Below are 25,791 nucleotides of genomic sequence, written 5' to 3'. Positions count from 1 at the left end.
CTATCCGAAAGTGCCCGGTTACATAGATAAACTCTCAAAGTTGCGTAGGGTAGTACAATCAGTGCCTAAACCTGAACAAAGTAAATGAGCATCGGTACTAAGGAACTCTGCAACGGATTTCGGATCGATTGAAAACATTGATGACATTAGCGATCGGTCTTCTGTATATTATATTAGCTGAATCAATTATACAATCATAAAATATATCCAAGAGCATTTTTTTCGGTGTAAATGATTCATACATCCAATAATTACAGTTGAAAAGATGTTTTTCTTCTTCTACCTTGCATTGCAAGTAGCACTAAAACTCATAGCATTTACCTTGAAATATAAACATCTGAATACAAAAAAAAAGAAAGGTATATTCTTTACATAATTCACAATAGGATGGGTTACTGTACACAATAACATTGCAACCTAACATAGCAACAGCAATACCAATTTCAACAATTGCATATTATTTGAAATGATTTACGGTTTTATTTCCATATAGATTTTCATCCGTCAATAAATAGGAAAAGGAAAAGTGTGTGTTCTACAGAGGAAATGATTGCATTTCCGGAGCTATAGTTATTCTGTGTAACGTTTTAATATGCAGGATAGCAACAATTTTCTCTTCCTACAGTAGGTTTCTACAATTATATGCTGTTTGATTTCGCGTATTTGTTTAGGCTTAACATTATGGCGGCACCAATAGATTTTTAATGTTTGTTCTCAGTTTCTTTGTTATTGTTGAAGCGTGTGGTTTGTGTGTGTATGCTGTGTATAATTGTCACAATCTGTGAATATATATTCGTATATAAATTTTCTTTTAAACTGTCGGGTACTGGTTTGGAAACAAAATTTGATATCAAGTGTTGATGTACATATTTATGAAACTCGGCTATAATAAGCGTAATATTTAAAATAGTTTGATTGAATAGTGCACATCGAAAATCATCATTCACATGATCAAGGAAAAGCATGGATGTTAATGGTTTCCTTGCTAATGTGTCTTTTACCAGCCACACACTGTGGTGTTTAAAAAATTGTCTAACGTAAAATGGAAGGATAACCTAACTCGACATTCATAACAACGTAAACTGGGCCGATACTTTGGGTAACGGTTTGATAAACGGGGCTTCTTTTGTTGCTTCCTGCCAGGAATCTCACATAGGTACAGCGAATGTATTTGTTCAGCTAGACACCATCTAGCTCACACATTTAGGCTTTCTTCAATTTTGCGAATGTGGTTACACTTTTGAAGCTTAATCTGGAAAGTTTAAGTAGCCATTAGATCATAAAAATTGAATATTAAGTATTGAGCTAGCTTTGTAAGAGTATCACTTACCGAAGCAATATCACACGTGCTAAAGCTGGAGGCAGTCGCTGCTTCCCATTTATTTCCGATCAGAAACGAATACGGCCGCAGTGTTATCGTTGAAACCGGCGGCCAAACTGATCTTATGTTTGTGGAAAGACAAACACGAAGTGACTCCTTTCTTGCTGCCCATGAATCCTTCGTTACATCGAATGGTGTTTAGGCTTTTACCATCCAGACCGTAAATTGTAATGACATTGCTGGCGCAGGCCACAATATCTGCACTCGAATGGATACTCATGGCCGAAACATCCGATCCAGCGTTCCAATATTGCACCGACGCTGCGGTCTTCCGTATATCGAACAATCGCACCGTGGAGGTGGTACAAGCCGATACTAGACTTTCACAATCATCCCGCAAACAAACCGTCAGAATTGGATTCATGTGTTCCCGGAAGGTGGCAATGCGTGCTTCCGACGGAGGATTTCGACGATCGAACAACCGCACGCTGCCATCATTACAACCTGCAGCAAATATTCCATTCGGAGCACACGATAACTTGATGATCGTGGTATCCGATCCACTGGGAATATCACAGACTTTCGACTCGCTCTCGGCATCCCAAAGACGAATGTACTTGGCCTCTCCGGCAGCCATTATGGTTTGAGTTTTCTGATGCCAGGCCATGACCAGTCCCAGTTCGCTCGTTCCCACCTTGGCCGTGGAAGGAGAATTGAAGTCGAACAGCCCATGCCAGGCGGTGACAAGGGCCGCCTCCCGGTTGGTATCCGCCGGTCGCCACACCCGTATCACGCTGTCACTGTAGCCGACCAGCACCAGCCCAACGTCGTGGGCATTGACAAAATCCAGCGACGAAACCATCACCTGAGGAGTGCTGCTTTGGAACCGATTCTGGTCCAGGAACACAGTTTGATAGTATTGCGAAGGTTGTTGCTTGAACAGTATGAATGAACTGGTGATGTCGGTGCTCCAGTCCTGCAGTGTTACGCGATCCCTGCAGAGGAAGATATTAGAGATAAGTTTGTATTTTATTCTGGAACCTTTGGCCGCTGCCATAGGTACAGTTTTGAAAATCTATTTTAGCTTCACTTTTCGCCACTCATGGCCAATTAATAGGTTAATACGTTTATCATAGTTCTTAAATTCAAAGTTTATATAAAGTTCAACAAACTAAAACGAGACAGTTCGAATAATTCCAAGAAGTTCAAATTTGAGAAAATGAATGCCTGTCCCTACTTTCATAACAGTCCCATATGCGAAAACGAGCATACGAGAAAATCAGCTTTTTCTGTTTTGGAATACATTTTTAAATTGCGACCACAGCTTTCAGCATAAATAAAAATCGTTTAATGGAATGTGTTCTAGGCTGCCATAATAAATCGTAGGACCTGAAATTTTCGAATTTTGGCAACTGGTATGGTCTGAAGCACCATTTTTGTTTGTTATGGGACTGTTATGCGAGCATATTCGGGACATTTTTCAAATCTACTCGCATAACAGTCTCATACAGAATATGGTTTGCTCACCAAGCTACCTTCTAAGACTTAAATTTGATCATTTCATAACTTGTTAATGTAGTTCGTGAATTCCACATTGTAAGTTGAATCTTATCATGGGTTTTAGTTGTTTCTGATAGTTTTTCTCACAGAAAGACCATCATTCCTTTATTTTAGCCTGCCTTAAAAAACTATAGTTAAATTTACTGTGTGGTGAGCATTATTCGACATTAAGTGAGTTGAATCTTGTTTAAATGACTTAAAGCAATAAACTAAAGATCATTTCACCGAAAGAAACATAGTAAGGTAACTACATCCGTGTTATTTCACATATGGGACTGTTATGCGGGTATATTTCATATGGGACAGTCACTAGTTGATATTTTTTTCGTAATTTTTAGAACAAAGTCTCTTTTTTTACTGTTTTTTTTTATTGAAGTCCAATGTTCAAAATGACGAACTGTCAGGTTAGATGAAAAATGACGAAAATTCATATGGGACTGTTATGCGAGTAGGGGCAGTGCAGTGGTGTGCAAGTTAAAACATTTTAAATTTTTAGGACCTCCTTTTTTTAGGTCGGGTCTTTACTGCCCCTACTTTCATAACAGTCCCATATGCAAAAACAAGCAAGCGAGAAAATCAGCTTTTTCTGTTTTGGAATATATTTTTAAACTATAACCATTACATTCAGCATAAACGAAAATCGTTTGATGGAATGTGTTCTAGGTTGTCATAATAAATCGTACGACCTGAAATTTTAGAAATTGGGCCATCGGTAACGTCGGGAGCACCATTTTATTCGTTATGGGACTGTTATGCGAGCATATTTGAGACCTTTTTCAAATCTACTCGCATAACAGTCCTATCCAGAATATGTTTTGCTAACCAAGCTACTTTCTTAAACTTAAATTTGATCATTTTTGAACTTCTAAATGCAGTTATCAGAAAAAGAAACACACTGTTGGAAAAATATCGTGAATTCTTCATTGTAAGTTGAATCTTTTTACGATTTTGATTGCATCGGTTAGTTTTTTGCTCAGGAAGACATTCCTTCCTTCTTACTTACCTGCCTTCGAGAACTAGTGTGCATAATTCGACATCAAGTGAGTTTAAATCTTTTTTAAATGATTCGAAGCAATAAATCAAAGACTATTTCGCCGAAAGAAGCATTGAAAAGAAACCAAATCCGTGATATTTCACATATGGGACTGTTATGCGGGTATATTTCATATGGGACAGCCACGAGTTGATATTTTTTTCAAAATTTCTAGAACAAAATCTCTTTTTTTATTGTTTTATATTGAAGCCTTATGTTCAAAATGACGAACTGTCAGGTTAGATGAAAAATGACGAAAATTCATATGGGACTGTTATGCGAGTAGGGGCAGTTTAGAAACGTCTAAATAAGTCTCCACTCACCTATAAGCCACAGCGATTTGATCATCGTAGGGGTTCATTTTCACCAGGGTTGGGGTATGTTGGGTTCGGCAGCTCCAGCTTTGCGTATCGAGCCGACCGAACACGGCTCGCCGTTGCTGCTCCCGACCTTCCTCCCGCACGATACGATTTCTCAAGCAACGGGACTGCCGGTCCAGGAACTCGGTCGAATTCTGATCCTTCACGTTCAGCTTGCCTTCGTTAAGCAGTTTGGAGGACCGGGCAAAGAAACTGACGGACCAATCGATGTAGTTGGTGGTCACGATCGGGGTGATGGTGGTAGATGATGGCGGTTGAGGTTGCGCCGCCGATTGAGGCGTTTGCGGTGGAGGCATTTGTTCTGCGGTTGAAGCTGTGTGATTCGGGGTTGCGAAATTTTGTGTGGATCCAGACATATCGACGCTATCGTTCATTTGGTTAATTTTTTTCTTGTTCGGAACCGGTGTGTGGTGTGCGGATTGATTTAAGGGGCCGTGAAGAGGGGGTGATTCTCCTCCCAGATAGTTGATTCTTGTGTTGGGAGAAGGCGGAAGGCTCATACTGCCAAAACTTTTTTCCGAGCTCGTCGCTTCCTTGGCCAGCTCGTAGCCTTGTTTGCCAACGTGTTCTACGACCTTTTGCGCCATGGAAGCTACTGCTGGAAAGGGATCCTTTGCTAAGGCGTTCAGCCCGTTCCACATTTTTTGGTAAATAGATCCAACACTGACTGCGTTCTTTCCAACGTTTATTATATTGCTTGAACTGGAAACACGTTTCATTCGTTCTAGGCTATGGCTATGGTATTGGTGGTTGAAAGCACTGTGGTGACCACCGGCTGTTTCTTGGAGAAAGACCGACACAAACTGAGTTTCAAAAAAGCGTACCATCCATTGGAGGGAAGCTATCAATTCCATTCGAACCAGCGGACTCATATCGTTGCATACAGTGGTGAATAGGTGCATTGCGGTCGAGCGATCTATATTGTTTGCATGATCGGAACGCTTTGTAACGGAACTGATGAAGGTACCCAGCGCATAAACAGCAGCTGCTCGAACTTCAGGAATAGGATCGCTCAACAGAGGATAGAGTTTTTCGTTGGCGTTATCCCGCACTCCAGACCAACGGGCTTGTTCGTAGTTTTGCCACAAATGTCCTAAGCAAATAGCGAGCCACTGTCGCAAAATAGGATTCTCGTCATTAAGCTGATCCAAGCAAATGGAAACCAGCTGACCTTGAAGGGCATTCGCTTGACCGATAGGAAAGTTGTGTACAATATTTGCGAGAACAAATGCGGCATACACTCGATGATTTCCCTTGAATCCTTGGCAAGGAGTGGTGTCTTGCAGGGCTGCCAGGAAATATTTATGACCCTGATCGCGGATCAAATCTATTTGACAGGTACCGTCGACAGCTAAAATCTTGGCCCATATAAACACCAGGAATGGTCTTAGCTCTTTGGCTAAACTTTGCAGCAGTTTCAGCACGTACGGGAAAATGCCAACACTCAGCGCCAAGTTAACGGCCCACGGACCCAAGTCCAGGAAGTGGCCCAACAGCTCCAAGGCACGCAGTCGATGAACCTGGGAGAGGAGAACCTGCAGCACGATCGGTAGTTGTTCCGGTGGGCTTCGTTCCGAATAGCCGGAGCTGCCTTCCAGCCAAACTTGGAATGCCGTTAGCTGTTCTTCGAAGAATGGCGAATGCTTAAAGCGTTTGTGTTTCTCCAGAATGTCGGGCAGCTGTGACAGGGCCAGATCCAGTGCAAGATCCCAGGCGGACCACATCGGATGCCGATAGCTTTGTGGCAGCGGGGGACTGGAAATCGGTGTACAATCATACGAGCGAAGTATTCTTTCCGCTAGCAGGAAATTGCGAAACAGACTTGCCACCAGAAGATCTTGCCGGAAAAGTTTCTGGAACAAATCACGGGGTAGCGTGTTCCATGCGATAGTATCGGTGATTGCGGTGAAGATCCAATTCAGCTCACCGAGCATGGTTCGGCGATCATTAAGCTGACCGGGAATGCGCTCTATCAGGTCCTCGGTGACATGTGGAACGAGTTTGGAAGTAGATTGCAGAATGAACCACTTCAGTGCTATCCGAATCGGAGTAGTCAAGCAGGAGGTAAATAAATCCGCCGGTAGTTGTGGATTCATCGGTAAAATTTGATTACCTGCACAGGCTGCAAGTTGAATGCAATTTTTATAGGTCGTTGCACCAACAACCGGTGGCGATGGTGAGTTCCGATTCGCTTCCGGATCAGAGTGGCCTGCTGTGCTACCGCTACGAGCGCGCATTTGTTCGATTTCCTTCTCGTGCTGTTCGGCAAATGTGTTAAAACTATTCACTATGATTCCGGCATTGGAACAATCATAGACGTATATCGATGGAGCCCCCATCCAAGTTTGAAGGTCGTAGATGGATAGCGGAATATATTGGGTATAGGTACGATTGAATACCCAAATTTCACCGTTCACTGTCGGACGCGGAACTCCGTGGCCGTTATAGTGAAACAAAACTCGTTCTTCCTTCGAGTTTCTACGCAATGAGGTACATAATTTCTTGACGTCTTCCACTGTGGGGTCCAGAGAATGTTTATAGCGGGCCCTCGGTTGCCAACGCTCATAGTGTTTTTGAAGATTGTTTCCTGCAATTGATTCAGATAAATTATTTTCAAATAAGTGTCAGATGAATATTTGCAATTCAAACCCACCAATCAACTCCATCGCCTTCTGGGGCGAAACGGACGATGGATCAATCCAGCATTCGAGCCGGGAGCAGGGCTGTATTTTGACCACATCCGGTGGGTCGACACCGATATTGAGACAAAGCACCAGCGCAACGCTGACCGTCTTCATGCGTTCTTTCACGCGCCAGCTCTGTGTGATGCAGTTTACTCCTTCAATTTTAGCCAGGTGCCGAGCGTAGACGAAGGAAATCGGTAGCTTGGAATCGTCCTCTTCCTCGACGACCTGGTCGCTGGTTTTGTTGGTGGTTTCAATCATGTTGCACATAACCACCCGAAGGATTGGTTAAGACAGTTGCTCGGATCGATTTCCTGCAGTATGGAAACGAAAAATAGTTTAGTAACATTTGTGTAGAAAATATGCTATATTTTTTAAGAAATTCACATGTGGATGTTTAGTTTATGGAACTGTTCAATGAAATGTTGAATTTTGAATGCATTGTTAAATTTTCATTGAGTAGTTATTTACCAATTGAGGGAGGCATCTAAATGTTTCCGGTGTAAATTTTTTTTTTATGTTTTGATTTTATTCAACAGTTATCGACCAATAAATAATAAATAGAAGATCGAATTGTACATTTTTTTTTTCAAGAAATTTCCTTAACCTGAACTAATAGTTAATTGTTACCGAAAGGCTGCGTTAAAGTTAAAAATTATAAATTACAAATGAAAAAAAAAATAAGAGAAATTACGCTGTACGAGTTAAAGGTTTTTTTTTCGTTTTTCATTATCTATTCAGTCTGTTCGAAAACACATAGGAATAAATTTGCAAAACAATCTATATGAAAAAAGTATGTACTACGGAATATATACATGATTTCAATTTAAACCACCAACTTACCGCAATGTTTTGCTTTGATTCTGGTATTTTTCCTACTCCAGCAAAAGATAATCCTTTATCAGATGACTTCCTAGTTCGAATGTTGTTTCATATTATTTTAAAACCTTCAAACTCGTAATCGTTCTGATCCTGCTGATGGTCTCGTACCGTCTAAGATGCGTTAATCCAACCCGTAGGCACCACACGAAAAATCCGATTTTCTTCTTATCCGATGCGGGTAAAAGTCGTGCTTCCAGCTATCCAGAGTGATGATGGATTTTATAATCCTATTTTTTCAGCTAAATCCGGAAGCCGTGTAGAGTCCTTTATTCTCCCTTGATGCACCGTTGTAAATGCTTATCAACTCGCAACTTTTTTCCAAGAACACACTCCAATTTCGGGGCAAATGTTACGAAAATTCCGCACAAATTTTGAAAACACTCCTAATCAAAGCCGTGTTTGTGAGGTTAGAATGAGGGGAATGTTTTTTTTGTGCGATTCAAAAACTGCCAAAACTTTCAGGCGTAGCCACAGTTGATAGTGGACCAATGAGGTACACTTTTACTAAGGTGGCGCAAAGGAACCCACACTATTGCACGTCGGAGAGAAAAAAGAAAAATAAACATAAACAAGCCCTGCGTCGCGACGCGTCGTTGTCAGGGAGCTTCATTTATCCTAGGCAAAATGCGTCGCGAAAATGGTCGTTAGTGACGTCACTTCTGTCATGGTAACTATGTTTACGAAGAAAAAACTTTACTTCTACTTTTGCAACGTTTCTTTCTCATCACCTCTCTTTCCACCACATTGATAGTGGACGGCCCAGTGTATGTATGTATGTATGTATGGATCTGTTTGATTGGCAGAGAGTTTTATACTCTATATCACCACTACTTGTTTATATGTTGATTTTCGTTTTTTCGTAGGGATGCTCCTTTTTTCCATAATTTTCGATCAAACTTTCTGTTTTTCTAAATTTTCATGCGAGCTTTCTCTAGGAAACTGAGGATTTCCTTTAGTTTTGTAACTTCAAAATTTTGAATAATTTCGATCAGATTGGAATATCGATCCCAATCATAGTGATTCCTTATATGATTGAATTGAATGCATTTGAGAAGTGCATGTTCGGTGGTAAAATTCGTGTTGCATAGTTCGCACAATTTTGTGTCTCGAATTTTCATCACTCCTAAATAATAGGGTGAATAGTCATGGCCACTTAGTAAGCGATTCAAAGTGCGAATTTGAATGTTGCTTAGTTCGATATCCCAATACCAGGGTTTGGTAGAGAAATTTGATTGTAGTTCATAAAATTTGATTCCTTTACTTTCATTGTGCACCATGTTCCTGTACCATAAATTCGTGGATTCGAGTGATTCTGATTTGTATCTCATGTATGCATCATCAAGTCTCAGTTTGTTCTCGAGTAATATTGGTCCGTCTAATCCTTGTTTTGCTAGAACGTCTGCATGTTCATTTCCCTCTATTCCGACATGTGAGGGTATCCATTGGATTTTTACATTTTTTGTTGTAGCTAGTGAGCATATGTCGTGCGTGACTTGATCAAATTTTTTGTTTATAATGTCCCTTTTTAAAATTTTGCAGGCTGACTGGGAATCGGTGAAAATTACAACTCCAGTTCCTTCTTCGTTGTGTATTTGTTCTAAAGCTACTCTTATAGCTAAAAGTTCTGCAGTTGCAATGTTAACATTATTTACTAAGGAAATGCTTATCTTTGTATCGGAAGAAGCGTCATAAATTCCAATGCCACATTTGTTCGTACTTTTAGAAGCATCAGTGTACCATTGGTCACGGTGACTATAATGGTTGTTTATCATTTCTTGGGCCAGTTTTTTCATAACAATTGGAGATGTTTCATTCTTTTTCATTCTTGAGCCTATCATTTGATCTTCTATCTCGACTCTTATTTCTATTTCTGGTTTTGTTTCTGTGTATATCGTTTGAAATTCTTGTATGTTTTTAATGTAAATTCTTTCTAGAAAAGTGTACTTTGCTTCACTTTGAACGTTGTCCAAATCTAAAGAGTGTAGTTGTTGTGCAATTAGATCGTTATGATGGATATGCAAGGCAATACGTTTTTTTGCTAAATAAGTGCGTTTGAATGTCAGCGGTTCTTCTCCAGCTATTGCTGCTAATGTGTTAATTGGTGTAGTTTTAGTACATCCTGTAGCAATTCTCAGACATTGTCTATTCGTTACTTCTAACATGTCACAATATTTCTTAGCTGTTCCTCCATAGATTACTGCGCCGTAATTCAAATAATTCCCGTACAAAGCTCTATGGTACAGCATCATCACTCTTGGTGTGCCACCATATCTTATACCACTGATTATTTTTAGCATGTTTTGTCTGTCCAGCACATTTTGTTTCAGCATTTTAACATGTATACCGTATCTGAGTGCCTGATCAAGTGTTATACCTAAATATTTGTAGCTCCTCACTGTTTCTAGGGTTTCTCCTCCCATTCTTAAGTGGAGTTGTTTATCACTTTCTTTAAATAGCATTGCCTTTGTTTTTGAGCTATTAAGACGTAATCCTAACTCCGTAGCTTTTGCCATAAATCGGTTTATTTCAGATTGCATCTTGTTAATGGCCTTTTCTAAAGATTTTGCTTTGACAATTTTTAAAAAATCATCTGCAAACTGTAAAGTTGTTATATCTGGGTCGAGGTTTGTATTATGCAAAGAAGCTGTGTAAATATTGAATAAAACAGGTGACATAACATCGCCCTGTGGTACTCCAGTACAAATAGTTTGGCTGACAATTCCTTGATCGGTGTGAATGAGGGTTTTCCGGTTGTTTAAAAAGTTGTAGATCCATGTGCATGTATCTTCGTTGAAACCATTTTGTATCATGATATTGTATAATTTATCAATGTCGACTGTGTTAAAAGCATTTGAAAAATCAAAGAAGACACCAATTGTGGTATAGTTGGCTCTTCGTGCTGCTTTGATTAGGTTTGTTGCATACGTAATACAATGCTCAGTAGACATACCTTTGCGAAAACCAAAAGATAAATCTGGGATGACATTGTTCTTTTCACACGTTTGTTGGATGTCTACTAATACTGCTGCATTTAATATTTTTACAACGGTTGGTAAAAGCGCTATAGGTCGGCTGGAACTTATTTCATTCGGTGGTTTGTTGGGCTTTAATATAGGGATAATTTTTATTTCCTTTAGGTGATCGTCTAGAGTTGCTTTTTGCCACATTCCGTTTAGCAATTCTATTATTTTTGTAACTGATTGTAGATCTAAATTTTTTAATGCATTATAGTTTATATAGTCTGTACCTGGTGATGATGTTGGGGATTTGTTTCTTATGAAGTTTTTCCAATGTCGATAGGTTAATATGGATGTTCTTGTATTGTTTGCTGGCGAGAGAGGTTCTCTGTAATTTGATGGGCCAAAGTTGCTGGTGAGAAACTGTGAAGCCATATCCTTGCTGGTGTTTATAGAATTGTTTTTAGGGTTGGTAACAGGGAGGAATTTTAATCGTCTAACGAGTTTCCAATTTTCATGTGAATTTCTAGGATCAATGGAGCTGGAGAGTTCTATCATTTTGTTTTTAATGTGTTCAAGTTTGGATTTCAAGAAAATAGCAGAAGATCTTTTCCAAAAAACTAGGTTTTCACTACTACAGCATTGATTGTAACTACGTAGTGCGTTTTGTTTTTGTTCATAGAGCTGTGACAACTCCGAGCTCCAGTAATATTTTGGTGTATGTTTGCTTATTTTTTTGTGTTTTTTAGTTATATTTTGGGAAAGTTTAGACAGATCTTTCAAGTCTTCGAATTCCCAGTGCTCAACCTGTGCCATTTCCTCCGATATTTTTTGTTTATCGTAGTAGTATTTTTGTTTACGGTTTATCCTTAAATCCAGACAGATCTCAATAAATAGGTGTCCACTTCCTCCGAAATTTTTATCAACAACTTTCCATTGAACCACATTAAATAAATTAAGAGAACACAATGTTAAATCTATAGCACTAGATCTTTGATTGGAAACTGGAGGAATGTAAGTTACAGCTCCATTGTTCAATAGTAATAAATTAGCTCCTATTATGGCATCATGTACAATTGTCCCTTTACCGTTTGACTCTTGGCATCCCCATATTACATTATGACTGTTAAAGTCACCTCCTACTACTACTTTACCGAATCTAGCTGTTTCGTTAAAGAGTGTTGTTATGGCTGTTTCTAAATTATCGTTTGATATTCTTGGGTTCACATAGACGACTACTAGAGCCAGATCTAATTTAGGTATGAATATTCCGAGTGTTTCAAAATCGTCTGTTGTTTGTAATTGAATGTTGTCAAATTTAAATTCCTCCTTCAAGAATATTGCTACTCCTCCATACCCGTCAGCACGGGGTGCCAAATGTCGATGGTAGCCTTGAATATTCCATCGTAAAGTAGAAATCTGTTCTGGTTTGACCCAGATTTCCGAAAGCAATGCTGCATCATAATTTTGGGTATACAGTTCGTGTGTCAGTTCGTTTTTGTTTCGATATAAACTTTGAATATTTGCCTGTAACACCTTGAAATCGCCGGTGAAAATTATTTATCTCCTGCAGATCCTAGCATTTTATTTAATTCACCCAAGATGCAAGCTGATATTTCTCCTCCTTTTGTGCCATGTGGTTTCATAATAGTTTCTAATTTCATGCTAATTGTTGAAATTATTTGTTTCAGTTCTTCTTGTGATTGTTTTTTAAATGTTTCCTCAATTTCCTTTTTAAACCTCTCTAGCTCTCCTGTTTTATACTTATTGAACATCCCTATGCCTCTTGTTTCCTCTTTTTCTTCTTCCATTTTACGTTTTTTGGCGAATTCATTTTGATTTAATCCCAAAATACTGGCCACTCCTGGTACACTATCTGTTTCTACATTAAGTTTGTTTGGTTCTTTATTTTCTTTTTTAGATCTATTTCTCTTGTCGTTTGAACTCCACTCACTGCGCTTTGGTTGGAGTTGTTGTGGAAAATTACGCCCGCTAGCTGCAACTCTGGAGTATGATTCTGCAATTGTTGGAAAATCCTCTGTAGTCCTCAAAACGTCAAACATATTTTCAGTTGGAACCTCGTAGTACTGCCTTGCCTCCTGATAAGTCATGCATTTCTTGGCCATTATTGCTTGTAAGTCGTTTTCTTTCTTCCATCTAGGACACACTCTGTCAGTCGTCTTATGATTAGAATTTGGACAGTACAAACATTTTAAAACGTTACAAGAATTTTCTGTCGAGTGTTCTACAGCACATGACATACATTTTTCAATCAACGCTTTACAATTTTTGGACAAGTGGTTATAACGAAGACATTTAAAACAGATTATCGGTTTTCTAATGTACGGTTGGACTTTGTGTATCACAGAATATATACTGATGTCATTTGGCAAAGTATTAGTACGGAAAACTACACCCATTTTATATGTGGGTTCCTTTTTCTTGTCTTTATAGCGATGCATTCGAAAAACGGAATCTATTTCTGCTTTGGCCTTGATAAAGTGTTTAACTTCTTCGTCTTTCATTTCAAGTGGTATACCAGAAATAACTCCTGTCACCGTGACGAATTGTTTTGGAATATAAGATTTGAATCCCTGTAGATTTAGATTCTGGCAATTTGCCAATCTGTTGGCATCTTTAATATTTCCTACGTACACTGTTACTTTATTTCTAGCTGTCTTCCTGATATCATCGATACATTTGTCAAAACCATTTTGGTGTAGCATTATTCCTATTTGTAATCTGTTAACAACTTTTCGTTTTTCTACATCTGTGTTCTCTACTATTACGCGATACGGACGGCAATCCCCATTTTGGTAATTGTAGTTTTTAAATATTTTTCTACTTGCTGCGTCGACGTGATCCTTTCCTCTGCTGGTTGTTTCCATGTCTTCTTCCATCCTTTCTTGTCCTGGATTTAGTATCGGTTGATTGAGGTTAAGTACTGATGCTGCTCCGTCTGGAGCAGCATCCTCGCCACTCATCTTAGTACGGTCACTTATTTATCACAGAAGGTATACTTGTGAATTTATCGCTAAAATTATCACAGTTCTTCTTAATAATAATGACAATACAACAGTTTAAAATAGCCAAAAATCCAAATTGAAAAAACGAGCATCCACACTCTTTCAATGTAAACATTGGAATCCGACGGCCCAGTGAACTTGAACCAACTGCGTTTGAATATGTTTTAGAGCATACGCACCTCTGCGCTTGGATCGGTAGGATGCTCCCACGGAGGTCTAAAATCTAAAACTAACAAATTAAAAAAAATGAAATAAATTATAAAAATTAACGAATAATAAATTAAAACATTACAAACATGAACAAGACAAAACTGACAAAAAAATAAGTAAAATTTACTAGACTTAAGAATTGGTTAAAAAACAAGATAGTAATAGTCAAAAAATGAATTGAATGATAAAATTAACCCCAATAAAGAATGACGCCAATTTCGAGTTAAAGGGATCCTATACACCTTTCGTTTTTATTCCAAACCAATTGATTTGGACGAAGTTCTTTAACAAAGTGAACAATGGGAATGCGCACACTAAGAGAACAAATGGAAGCTGAGGAAGGTAATCTATCTATCTGAAAAAAAACTTAAGACTTCAAGTTTTGTCATGATACTCTAGACTAGATAACTTGGATGCTAATGTTCAATTTTCATCCCAATTTTACCTATTTTACTGGAAATAAGCAATGTGTTTTTCACTGGTGTATTGATTTTTTCTTGAATGATTAAGGCGCCCGCACAATAGCACGTCGGTCGTCGTGTCGCGTCAGCGTCGCGTTGACATTTCATTTTGGGGATACCATTTTCCGTTTGAGCCACCACAAAGGTGCGTCGCGTCAGTGACAGCATTGTACTAAAACGCTAAACTTGTTCTAAACAGCAGCGTTCTCCAGCGTCGACGTTTTTATTTTGAAATACATCAAAATCCCAGTGCGTCGGCTGGGTTTGAATATTGCTTTTTTTAAGATTTTTTGTTACAATTCGACACAAATACACTTAAAAATAAAATCATTGTCATTTTTCTGTGTTCTGCGATGTTTGCCACCCCGAGTTTGGTTCTGGAAAGCCTTGTCAGTGGACGCTGTATTGTGTTGCAAATAAATGCCAATGCGTCGCGTCAGCGTTTTAGGCCGATGACATAGTGAGTGCGATGCGATGCGAATTGGCGGAAAATCTACGGACGCAGCCTACGCGAACTCGAGCGGCGGAACAAATTGACATCTGCTTCGCCGCGTTGAGTATGTCAGGTTTAAGCGATTCTCATACATTTTTATCAAATGTGGTTCACCGCATTGAATCGCATTCACCGCATCGCATCGCATCGTTTTCACTATGTCATCGGCCTTAGTACTCAATGACAGCGTTGACAGCTGACGCGACGCGACGACCGACGTGCTATTGTGCGGGCGCCTTTACTTTTTTAAACGTCGAAATAATCGTTAAAAATAGTTAAAAATATTAACCAGTGTAAGAAAAATAAATACATTAATAATTATTCTTCTGCCAGCAAACAGCAAAGAAAAAAAAAATTCTCGGATGATAAATTAAAAGAATCTGCAAGCAAACATTTCTATCAATCTGGCATCTCTGAAGGTATTAAACGAAGTCAACTGTGGCAATCTCTATGTTTGTAAACAAAGCTCTGTTTGAATTAGGGTTGATCTCATAAGCAATTTATTCATACGAAATCGTTTAAAACCTTTAAAACCATTCGGAGTACATAAATTACCTCATGGAAGAAGACACCAGTTATTACGTCTACATAACATTAACACTGATACCCGTATATTTGGCGTTCAGACTTGTACAATGGATGGGATGGGAACTGTTCGTGAATAATTGAAGGTAAAAAAAAAATATTATTGAATGTTTCTTATTCACATGTGATTTATTTATTTCAGTGATTTCCTGTGCTTTTTACCCATAAAGTTGTGATACTTGAATTATTCTTTCGTATAATAAAGACTACATGACTACTATAAATATGTCTCAGCCTTTTTTTTAGTACCCACTAAGAGCAGTGGCTGAGGGGAAATGGGTTCTCAGGCGTTGGCATCGGTCCCGGTCAATGAAAATAGTCCTTCGCTTCATCATAATATCCTTTTCTAGCTCGCTTCGACGAGCTATCAATTCATTCTTGACTTCCTCCGATTGAGCGAGTTGAGCTTCCATAGCCGATAATCCTTCCACGATGGATTTTACTTCGGCAATCAGCAACAGATGGGATTGGTCCCGGCAGTTTTCCACCCTAGGGCGCTTATTTCGATTGTCCAGTCGCGTTTGAACGACTTTCATAGCGTGGTCCATATTCCCGATAGCGACTTTCAGTTTTTCGATCTGGATTTCTGTGTTCGCCAATGATTGTAAAGTCTGGAATTGAAAATTTGACCTCAAAATTCAGAACGATTTGGATAAGTGTAATCACGTGTTTTAAAAATAGCATGTTAGGATTAGAAATTGAATCAAACGTTTACCTTTTGGAGGTCGATTTCCAACTTCTGTCGGATCTCATCCAGACAAGATACCCGATCGGCCAGTGCCCGTTCGACTTTGTCTGCCTGTGTTCGCAAATCTCGGGCCGCATTCATCAGAATCGTGTCCAGAGTATTTCTTAAGATTTGCGATTGCATTCGAGTTGCAGCGCACATATCCAGCGTATCTCTACTGAATTTCTCCCAATAGATCTCCGTTGATTGTCTGAAATGTCACGAAGATGCTACAGAATTTTATTGAAGTTAAAAAATATCAAATTTTACTCATTAGGGCATCTGGTGGCTCCGGGACGGAACATTGTCGTCGAGGATTTGTTCGAATAATTACAGTTGATGGCGTCATTCTCGTGGGCATAAAATTTATCGCTCCAGTCGAATTCCATGCGTTGCCGGGCAGCCCGGTTTGCCACCTGCTGGGCCTCGATATCGGCAAGGGTTTTCAGCAGAGTGGCCCTTATCTCAGCAATAAGAGCCACCTCCCGGACTAATTCCTCTTCCGGTTCATCCCGGGTTAATTCGTTGTCAGGGCGGCCTGAACGGCATTCCAAACACTCGGTCGCTGCAATAGAGAGATAATCAACATTTTCTTTCCATCATGAAACGGAAATACGAATCGAATCTGAATTTCAAATTTGATTGCTGGGTTCTGAGTTGGAAATTCTGAATCTGAATTCTAAATCAGAATTCTGAATCTTTGCTAAATCTCTCTCTAAGGCTTGTACCATTTATAATCGGGTCGAAAACAATTTCCGATTTCTCCATGAGAAAATAGCGTTTAAAAATTGGTGAAAATATATTTGGAAGGTTTTATAATAAACTAAAATACTTCAAAAGCTTTCAACAGTCAAACTTATACAATTGTCAAATACCCAACTTAGTGTGCCAAATCATTAACTTGTGGGAAAATTTATCCGCGAAAACAAATTTGAACTTATCTGGAGCATTCCTCTTAAGGTTAGCAAGATAACATTTCTGCCGGGAGATTGCCGATCTCGAGAGTTTGAAAGCGTTTAAGTCAATTGTTGATTTTTTATGAAAAAATCCTCTTCTTTGTGAATGATCAAGGATCAAATTATTGATCAAAAACGGTTGCAACTATTTATAATGTTATGTAATATGTTCCACATCAATGCAATTTACAAATAAATACATTTTTTATGAGTTGAATTATTGACGAACATAAATCATATTCAGGCAAACAACCAATATGATAATATGCTTATGCTGAGACGATGATGACCGTTGGTTTGAATTTTTCATCTCAACATGGCCAAGATATTAAAGAGGCCCATGATCCTTCCCAACTCTCCCATACTATTGGCTATTGGCGAACCCCTGAACTTGTTTTTTTTAATAAAGCGATATGAGTATTTAAACAAATTTTTGAACAGAATTTCAAATCCTTCTTTTGTCACTCGGAGTTGGAGGGGGGTGGGACAATAAAAAATAATGCGAAAAACAAATAAATTGGAAGAAATTGCACAAAAGCTTGTATGCAACAAAATTGCATACTATATCATTTAACAAAACCTATAAATCAAGTAATTTTTTATCGAAACATTCAATAAAAACAAGAATACACATGGTGAAATAACTTTCATCTTCCAAAATTTGTTTTTTGGTCTTGTAATCTTTCGGATACATACTTCAATTTTTTATCAAAATTTCCATGAAATACTTAAAACTTTATTTATTTCCCCCTTTCGGTTTTTTTTGGAAATTTCGTAGGTGGGAGGGGGGGGGGGAGGGGGGTGGTGGTGGTGGTAACAAAAGAAGAAATTATTACAAGACATTTCTGTAATAGTAACTTCATCAAGTTAATCACTGTTGATAAAAAACGGCAAGTGCATCGAACAAAAAATTCAACGGTGGTGTTCGACAATTTTTCTTACATTTTTTTCGTCCTGGTAACGATATTATTTCACTCGCAAGCCATGTAAAAAATCGATTTTACCCAGAAAGTTTGGTACAAAATTACCCTTTGTTCTATATAAGAACGTAATGAACTCACCAATAGCTTCCGGCATCCGTAAAACGGCCAACGATTGCTTCAGCCTTCTGCGCTGTTCCTCCAAGGTACTGATTTCGTCCTGCATGGCCTTGATAGCCCGGGCCAGCTCACTTTTTACATCGTCGATAGTTTTGGCCCGATCATGTAGACTTTGGGTACACTCCGCTTGATTTTTATCCGTAAAAGAATAAGTTTTGACTATTGTATTCTTGCTGTTGTGTTCGATCTGTTCACTCTTGGAATTTATATTGGAAGTAGCCTCCAAGGAGAAAGCATTTTTCTGACGCCACTCGTCGACGCTGTACCGGGTGATGGAATATCGATCGACTACCGGTCTTGCTCCAGTTTGACCGGAAAGCGCCCCCCAATCTATTCTACCGGAAGCCCAAGGACCTATCGGGCCCATTGGTTGGGCCAACGGGTGAGGGTCAGAATTTCCGGTCCGTTGAGGAAGATAGCGCGGAGGATTGGCCGTCGGAAGGCCAACCGGACTTGTTTGGAGTTCCATGATTTCCGGACATTGCGGACGTACTTCTTCACTTACATGAAAGGGATTCTCATAGGATGTTTCCTAACATAAAATATTTTTAGATAAGTGTAGGCACATTTTTTTCATTCAAACAAATAATAATAATAATATACATGTCCCCATCGAACAGGATTAGCTTTGTTCCGAATTTTGACCAAATCATAAAGAAATATTCGCTTGGGTATCTTTTTGAATCTTTTCTTCTTGCATATTGCTTCACCCTATATGAAAAAGTGTTAGCGATTTGACTGTATTTCTGGCTACCGGATAGAATATTTACCGTTTGGACAGGTGGGTGCTCGTTGCATACGGCGGCACATGGCGTACACGGTGGACAGTTTAATTGGGCCATTTTAAATTAATTGAAAAATTGTCCTCAGCTTTGTTTTTAAAAACCTTCAAAATGTATGCTCAAAACTTCGCAGTGAATTTGTTGTTTAGATCTTATTAACAAAGAATGCCGGTGGTTGTTAAAACAACCGTTTCCAAGCCTTTACATATAGCATGCGCAGGACACGTGCTTCTGTGGGAGTGAGGTGTTTCCCATGATAAATGAAAACTCCATGATAACCTTCAATCTCAATTATGTGAAACTTATGCGCACAGATGCGTTCACCTGTGTTATGCGTGCTTCAATATGCGTACTTTTTAACTTACCTCTGATATTTCGGTTTCAAATTTTGCGATCCTGTAAACTTGATTACTTATTCCAGTTTTCTTTGTATGGATCAGAAAAACACCAAATTTTACTAAAATGTGACTTTGATTATGATTTTGATTTATTGTTTATACCCATAGCTCTATATTTATTAACTTATTTTGTACTTTAAAACGTTGTGAATGAAGCACATTGTAAAAAAATTAAAGCATCAAACAGGCTTGAGGAAAACTCTCTGGAGCCACCATTCAGGTTCAGTTTAGAATTTAATTCACCATCATTTTTAGTAACTTACATGCTGTGTTGCCTTAAGGCAGAAACACAATACAGCGTCGGACGTCGCGTCGCGTCAGCGTCGCGTTGACATTTCGTTTTGGGGATACCATTTTCCGTTTGAGCCACCACAATGGTGCGTCGCGTCAATGAAGGCATTGTACTAAAATGCAAAACTTGTTCTAAACAGCAGCGTTCTACAACGTCGACGCTCTGTTTTTGAAAAAATTTAAAATCAGCAGCGTTATAAATATTCCGACTTTGTGTTTTATACAAAGTTTGAAACTAATAAACTCGAATCTCTTATAATCACCCATATTTTCTAATCGATTTAACAAATTTTCGAATTTTCTCATTAAGAATGAACATTTCATTGTGCTTTGACACGTTGAGAAAATCAATTTTTTTTTCGGAGATTTCCATCGATGAAAAATCATAATGTTGTGGAGTTGTAAATGTATACAAATGGATTTTCGGATTGATAGTTTTTCTAAAAACACTCAATGAAATAGTTACATTTATTACTAATCTAATCAACATATTTTTATACATTTTTTCTCAATCTTCCACTTTTTTCGTGTAAAATTAACACCGTGCAATTGAGGAGTTGGGGAGCCTCATAAACATACTCTTCCGTTGAGGTTGGTTGGTTTTGATCCTCACTAACTCACCTAAACACAAGGCTGGCTTAAATTATTCGGTTCGTGCAACAGCTCTATCTTTTGATCGATTCAGATCCTTCCCGCAACTGATCGGCTACATAAGATGCTTGAATTCGACGGACGATTTTATGGAAACCTAAAAGAAACCATATATTTGTAATTTAAAAAACAAATCTGTATTTCAGCACTATTTGAAATACCTTACCTGCTGTATCTCTTGTTTTGAATAAATTTCACAAGGCCTCCCTTCCGTGGGGCAGCAGCCGTCCTTCAACCAGCGAAAACTTTGGTGAAATTGAATTGGGGTTGTTTCGCGACAACAAATCAGAAAGTGGGGCGAAAGCAGCAAACCAAAACAAACTTTCGGTTGCTATGTCTTTCGACGCTGCATTGTGATGCAAAAATCTTCGGTTGCGTCGCGTCAGCGTTTTAGTACTCGACGACGGCATTGACAGCTGACGCGACGCGACGTTCGACGCTGTATTGTGTTTCTGCCTTTACTTTGTAAACCCAGAATAACATATTTTTTGTAACTTCTTTATTTGAAATGGCTCGTACCTTCAGGTTTTAAGGAGCCAAACTCTTTTTTTTGGTTTTTTACAATGGATTGCTTAACTTAACACTTCTTCATAAAAAAAGATAGAAAAAGAAACATGAAAATAAAGAAAATCATAGTCCAAGATCAATAGATTTATAGTCAATCACGGCCGATACATCCCTCACTGGAACGTTGGGTGGATTTCTCGGGCCCTAAGGGAGTTTATATTAAATCGTTCTGGCGACAAGATGGTCCTCGCACGACCAAACAATATGCTCGATGTCATGGTATATTTTTCCACAGCCGCATAGATTGCTGCCAGCAAGATTTATACGATTTATGCTGATTGTTACGAGTTACAAGGCTTCCTGGACATGGTGGTGAACTGGTGTGCTGTTAATTTACTGGTTTTAAGCGTTGCTAAGTGTTGTGTTATTACATTCGGTCGGAGGAAACATCCATTCATATATGAATACAGCATACTGGGTGAGTCACTACAACGTGTGGATCAGATAAAGGATCTTGGAGTTTTATTGGACCGTCATATGACTTTCAAGCCCCATTACTCTGTGGTACTCGAGAAGGCCAACAGAATGCTGGGATTTATTATACGCCTGAGTACAGAATTCACTGATCCCGTCTGCCTGCGAGCTTTATATTGCTGCCTGGTTCGATCTATATTGGAATCTGCGAATCTGGTATGGTGGCCGTTTGAAGCCTTGTGGGTTGCGCGTTTCGAAGCAATTCAACGGCGATTTGTGCGGTATGCTCTCCGCGAACTACCTTGGGAAAACCCGTTAAATCTACCGCCTTATCCACAACGATGTGCTCTGCTTGGACTCCATACGCTGGCGGATCGTCATTCCATTGGTCGATCACTGTTCGTGGCAAAGATCTTGAGAAATGAATTTGATTGCTGTTGGCTGCTTTCCCGTTGTAACATTTATGCTCCAGAACGAACCCTTCGTAATCGAGACTGGCTCTCATTGGAACCGAGAAGTACGCGCTATGGCAGTAACGACCCCCTTCGTTCCGCAAAAATATGCTTCCTCCGTTATTATACCCTATTCGATTTTAATGTGTCCATTGCAACTTTCAAACAACGGATTGAGCATAGCATGAGTGAACGATTAAGAAACTAGCAAATGATTTATGTAAACCTAGATTTAAGTTTTATTCATTCAGACACCCACCTTTGTCAGATGGTATCAAGATAATAAATAAATAAATAAATAAATAAATAGACTAAAGCATCTAAGGAATAATGATTGAACATAAGACAGGAAAATATACGAATAAAATCCCGACTCAGGATCAATTTATTAAACCAGTGTTTAAAGCTTACCTTCGGGATAATCGAATAGAGCCACCGATCTAATTCATCTTCATTCTATTTGAGCTGCCAGTTGATAAGAGAGTTTTTTCGAACCAGAAAGTAAAACTCGTCGAAGACGATTTCACGCTGATACGTGTCGCCTTCCTCAGCACCCACCTTTGCCAGAGAGTCAGCCTTCCCAATGCCTATAATCGAACAATGTGAAGGGACCGAAATAAAGGTGATGGAAAAGCAACGTCTTGACAAAGCACTCAAAGGATCTCGTATTTTCTCAAGAAAGTACGTTAAGTGTTACCAGGTCTCAATGAACGGATTGCTTCAACAGAGCTGAGACTATCCGTTACAATGAAGTGTGTTCGACTGATCTTGAGGCGACGCTGTCCAAAGCCCAATGAATTGCTGTTAACTCTGCAATTTATTCAGAACACGATCACTGAAGATTGTAATAAGCGCTAGAAATTTCGATGAACACTCCAAATCTCGTTGATTAATCTATGAGTGATCCATCGGTAAAGTACAATTTTCCAGCTTCGATGTGCCTATATTTAGCATTAAAAATTCTCGGAATTAAAAGTGGACGATGCGTATCCTAAATTCCATGAATTTCCTGCTGCATAGACAAGTCAAACTGGACAGAAGAATTGCCGTAATCTGGGTTGCAAACACGAGTTCGATAGTGCGAGGAAGGATTTACCTCCATGGATATAAATATGTGATATACAGACATAAATCTGGCTCGAACATTTTGCTCAAGTAGCCTGTCGAAATTTACAATCAACAATGGGTTCATGACCTCACACCTGATGAGATACCCGAGTGATAGTAAATTGAATCGATGCTCAAGTTTTATAGATCTCCTGGATGGGCTCCCCGCCAGGTGCCGGTAATTGATTGGAGAAAATTTATTATTTGTTGACATTTGCCTTTCAGATACTCAATATGAGCTCCCCAGGTACACTTGGAATCAAACCAAACCCCAAGATACTTAAAACACCTCGATTGAGTGATCGTTCTGCCTAAGAGTTGGAGCTTTGATTGAGCTGGTCTGTGCTTTTTAGAGAAAACCATCAACTCCGTTTTCTCTGTGAAGAACTCCTTCCCGAGCTCCAATGTCATTACAAATTTTAGGCTGCATATGAAACATTCTTCATAAAAAAATTTAGCCTCATTTTTTTGTTGTGTGTTTTTTGCCCTTCTAAGTTTTCAATTCCACTTTCGAAATTTTTTTATTGTACAAGGACACACAATTAACATTTTTTCCGATGTGCACAGAATTTAAAAGTTAATTTTTGATGAATTTGGGTGCTCTGAATCCAAATCACAATTATGTATCAGTTTTTTTCTATTAGTTTTTGTTTTTTTAAATAACTTTTGAAAATAGGTAGACATCATTTAAAGAAATCTGCACTTTCCTGACTAAACTGTATATTATATGACTGCCCCAAATTCGTATGGGAAATTTAAAACCGGTGAAATGTTATGCGCTGCAGGCTAAAAGTGATCCTAGGCCTAGTACAAGATCTCATGCCAAATTTGAGCCAGATCGGATCACGTGAAGGGGTCTCCGAGCTTGAAATTTGTGTTGGATTTAGAGACGATTTTTTCGGGAGAAACATAAAAATCAGTTTTTCACCAATAACTTTGGTTCCCTTTGTTCGATTTCTTTTGAACATGTTCTTTTTTAAAGCCTAAACTATGACAAATACTTCATCCGAAGGCTGCATTTCGAGAAGAGTTCAGATAAAAATGTTATTAGGCTTCAAAAATGGGCTAACTTATTAAGGGTTGTGTTCATCACTGTTAATGAGTCGGGGCGGTCGAACATATTGACGCCTCATTAACAGAGATGAATACAACCCTTAAAAAAGTTAGCCCCATAACTTCTTTATCTCTAATCGAAATGCACACTTGGGATGAAATGGTTGTCATAGGCTTTAAAAAATTGAATTATTGATGACAAACTGGTTTTTCATGTTTCTCCCGAACAACATATTTCAAAATCCCATACAAACTTTAGGCTCGTTGAGCGACCCCTTCCTGTGATCCGATTTGGCCCAAATTTGGCATGGGATCGTGTACTAAGTATAGTAATAATTTTAGTCTGCAGCGCATAAATTTCTCAAAAGTCAGGTAGTTTCGGGCACTTACAGTGTATAACGTTACAAAAATTATAAAAATAAAAATTTGAAACAATGTTAAACTTTCTAGAAGCCCGCTAGAAACTTTGACTTCTGTGAAAAAAGAAATCAAGTATTCTTTTTGTTTTCTTTTAACTACTCTGTGAAAATCGATTTTCAGTCATCAACAAATTTGATGAATATAGTAAAACTTAAGAAATTAATTCAGTGATGTCAGAAATCATATTGTGTAGCCGATGATTAGGTTTGCTTCAAACGCTATCATTCGCGGATGACACGACTGCACCTCAGGCAAGAGTGTTTTGAAGGTTCACTTTATAAATTAACGTTGGATCGGGAGGACCAACATGAAGAGTGTTCTGAAGGTTCACTTTATGATTCAACGTTGGATCGGGAGGACCAACATGAAGAGTGTTCTGAAGGTTCACTTTATGAATTAACGTTGGATCGGGAGGACCAACATGAAGAGTATTCTGAATGACCATAGCAAAATTAATGAAAAAGTGGGCTTGATAAACCTTCACTATTGGATCGTGATGAGTGGTGTTCCGAAGGGTTCAACTGCAGTTTTTACTGAGTTTAGTTAAAGTGTTCTTTGTGTTTGGAGCGAGATGTTCAATACCAAAGGAAAATTTGAGATACCTCCGGGTCAGGCGGTGCAAATTGAGACAGTTAACTTCGTTCGATGCAATTGTCATTTATCGAACGTAAACAATGATTGCGAGTTCAGTATCGTTGCTTAATGCACTAAAGGCGTTTTCGTCACTTTGCTAATCCTTATTCAAAAAGATCTACATTATTCTGGTAGGTACTTCATTCTTTGAAGTAGCCTTCCACTAAATAAGAATACAGGGAGGTCTGAACCAAATAACGATTTAGTTCGAATTTTTAGAATAGGATACTCGGGGTAAGTAGCTTTTCACTGCAAAAAAAAACTTACAAATGGTTGAAAGGTGATGGTGTAATTATTTGCGGCGTCACGATGCCTATTCCGTGAGAAAGGTTCAACCGAAAGGTTCGAAGTTTCAACCGGAAATCGGTTTAGATGGTTTGTTAACCTAACTGATTAAAAAGAGTTCTAATGTGTTTAAGTTTTAATGTGATCCAAATTACAGTCAAATATTGCGTGGGAGTCTGTTGAGCTCGGTTAACTTGACACAAGATAAAACAACGATTGGATTAGCGACATAATACAACATGGGGAGATGCTTAGATTTTTAAAATCTTATTGTCGTTGAATTACGAACATGGAGGAAATAAAACGTTCCGGTACGAAAATACGTCCGCCAAAATGGTAGAGATTTTCCATCTTAAGTCACCA

General features: G+C 38.8%; 3 protein-coding genes across 6 annotated transcripts; 1 reads left to right on the top strand and 2 right to left on the bottom strand.

The window, feature by feature from the left end:
• Positions 1–141: 141 nt before the first annotated feature.
• On the bottom strand, positions 142–8,275 carry LOC129746603 (regulatory-associated protein of mTOR). Its single transcript, XM_055740341.1, has 5 exons — positions 7,822–8,275; positions 6,948–7,292; positions 4,238–6,881; positions 1,331–2,316; positions 142–1,252 (listed from the first exon to the last, which is right to left on the bottom strand). Exons 2-4 carry the CDS (start codon positions 7,246–7,248, stop codon positions 1,380–1,382), a joined length of 3,882 nt encoding a protein of 1,293 aa, XP_055596316.1. The 5' UTR covers positions 7,249–7,292; positions 7,822–8,275; the 3' UTR covers positions 142–1,252; positions 1,331–1,379.
• Positions 8,276–15,492: 7,217 nt separating this feature from the next.
• On the top strand, positions 15,493–15,816 carry LOC129746762 (uncharacterized). The gene is made up of 2 exons (XM_055740638.1): positions 15,493–15,678; positions 15,735–15,816. The coding sequence occupies exon 1, from the start codon at positions 15,566–15,568 to the stop codon at positions 15,674–15,676; it is 111 nt and encodes a 36-aa protein (XP_055596613.1). The 5' UTR covers positions 15,493–15,565; the 3' UTR covers positions 15,677–15,678; positions 15,735–15,816.
• Positions 15,710–23,069, bottom strand: LOC129746761 (tektin-4). Of its 4 annotated transcripts, none has more exons than XM_055740637.1 (6): positions 23,027–23,069; positions 22,342–22,740; positions 18,337–18,907; positions 16,590–16,884; positions 16,308–16,530; positions 15,710–16,203 (listed from the first exon to the last, which is right to left on the bottom strand). In XM_055740637.1, exons 3-6 carry the CDS (start codon positions 18,842–18,844, stop codon positions 15,835–15,837), a joined length of 1,395 nt encoding a protein of 464 aa, XP_055596612.1. In that variant the 5' UTR covers positions 18,845–18,907; positions 22,342–22,740; positions 23,027–23,069; the 3' UTR covers positions 15,710–15,834. The 4 variants fall into 4 exon arrangements, with proteins under 4 accessions (XP_055596612.1, XP_055596609.1, XP_055596611.1 ...); XM_055740634.1 differs by lacking the exons at positions 22,342–22,740; positions 23,027–23,069 and adding exons at positions 18,979–19,086; positions 19,146–19,346; XM_055740636.1 differs by lacking the exon at positions 23,027–23,069 and having other exon boundaries at positions 22,342–23,007.
• Between the last annotated feature and the right edge of the window lie 2,722 nt (positions 23,070–25,791).

Source organism: Uranotaenia lowii, chromosome 2 (genome assembly GCF_029784155.1).
Source record: "Uranotaenia lowii strain MFRU-FL chromosome 2, ASM2978415v1, whole genome shotgun sequence".
Lineage (NCBI taxonomy): Eukaryota > Metazoa > Arthropoda > Insecta > Diptera > Culicidae > Uranotaenia > Uranotaenia lowii.
The sequence above is the reverse complement of the archived record's forward strand: the minus strand, read 5'-3'. Positions and strand labels throughout refer to the sequence as shown.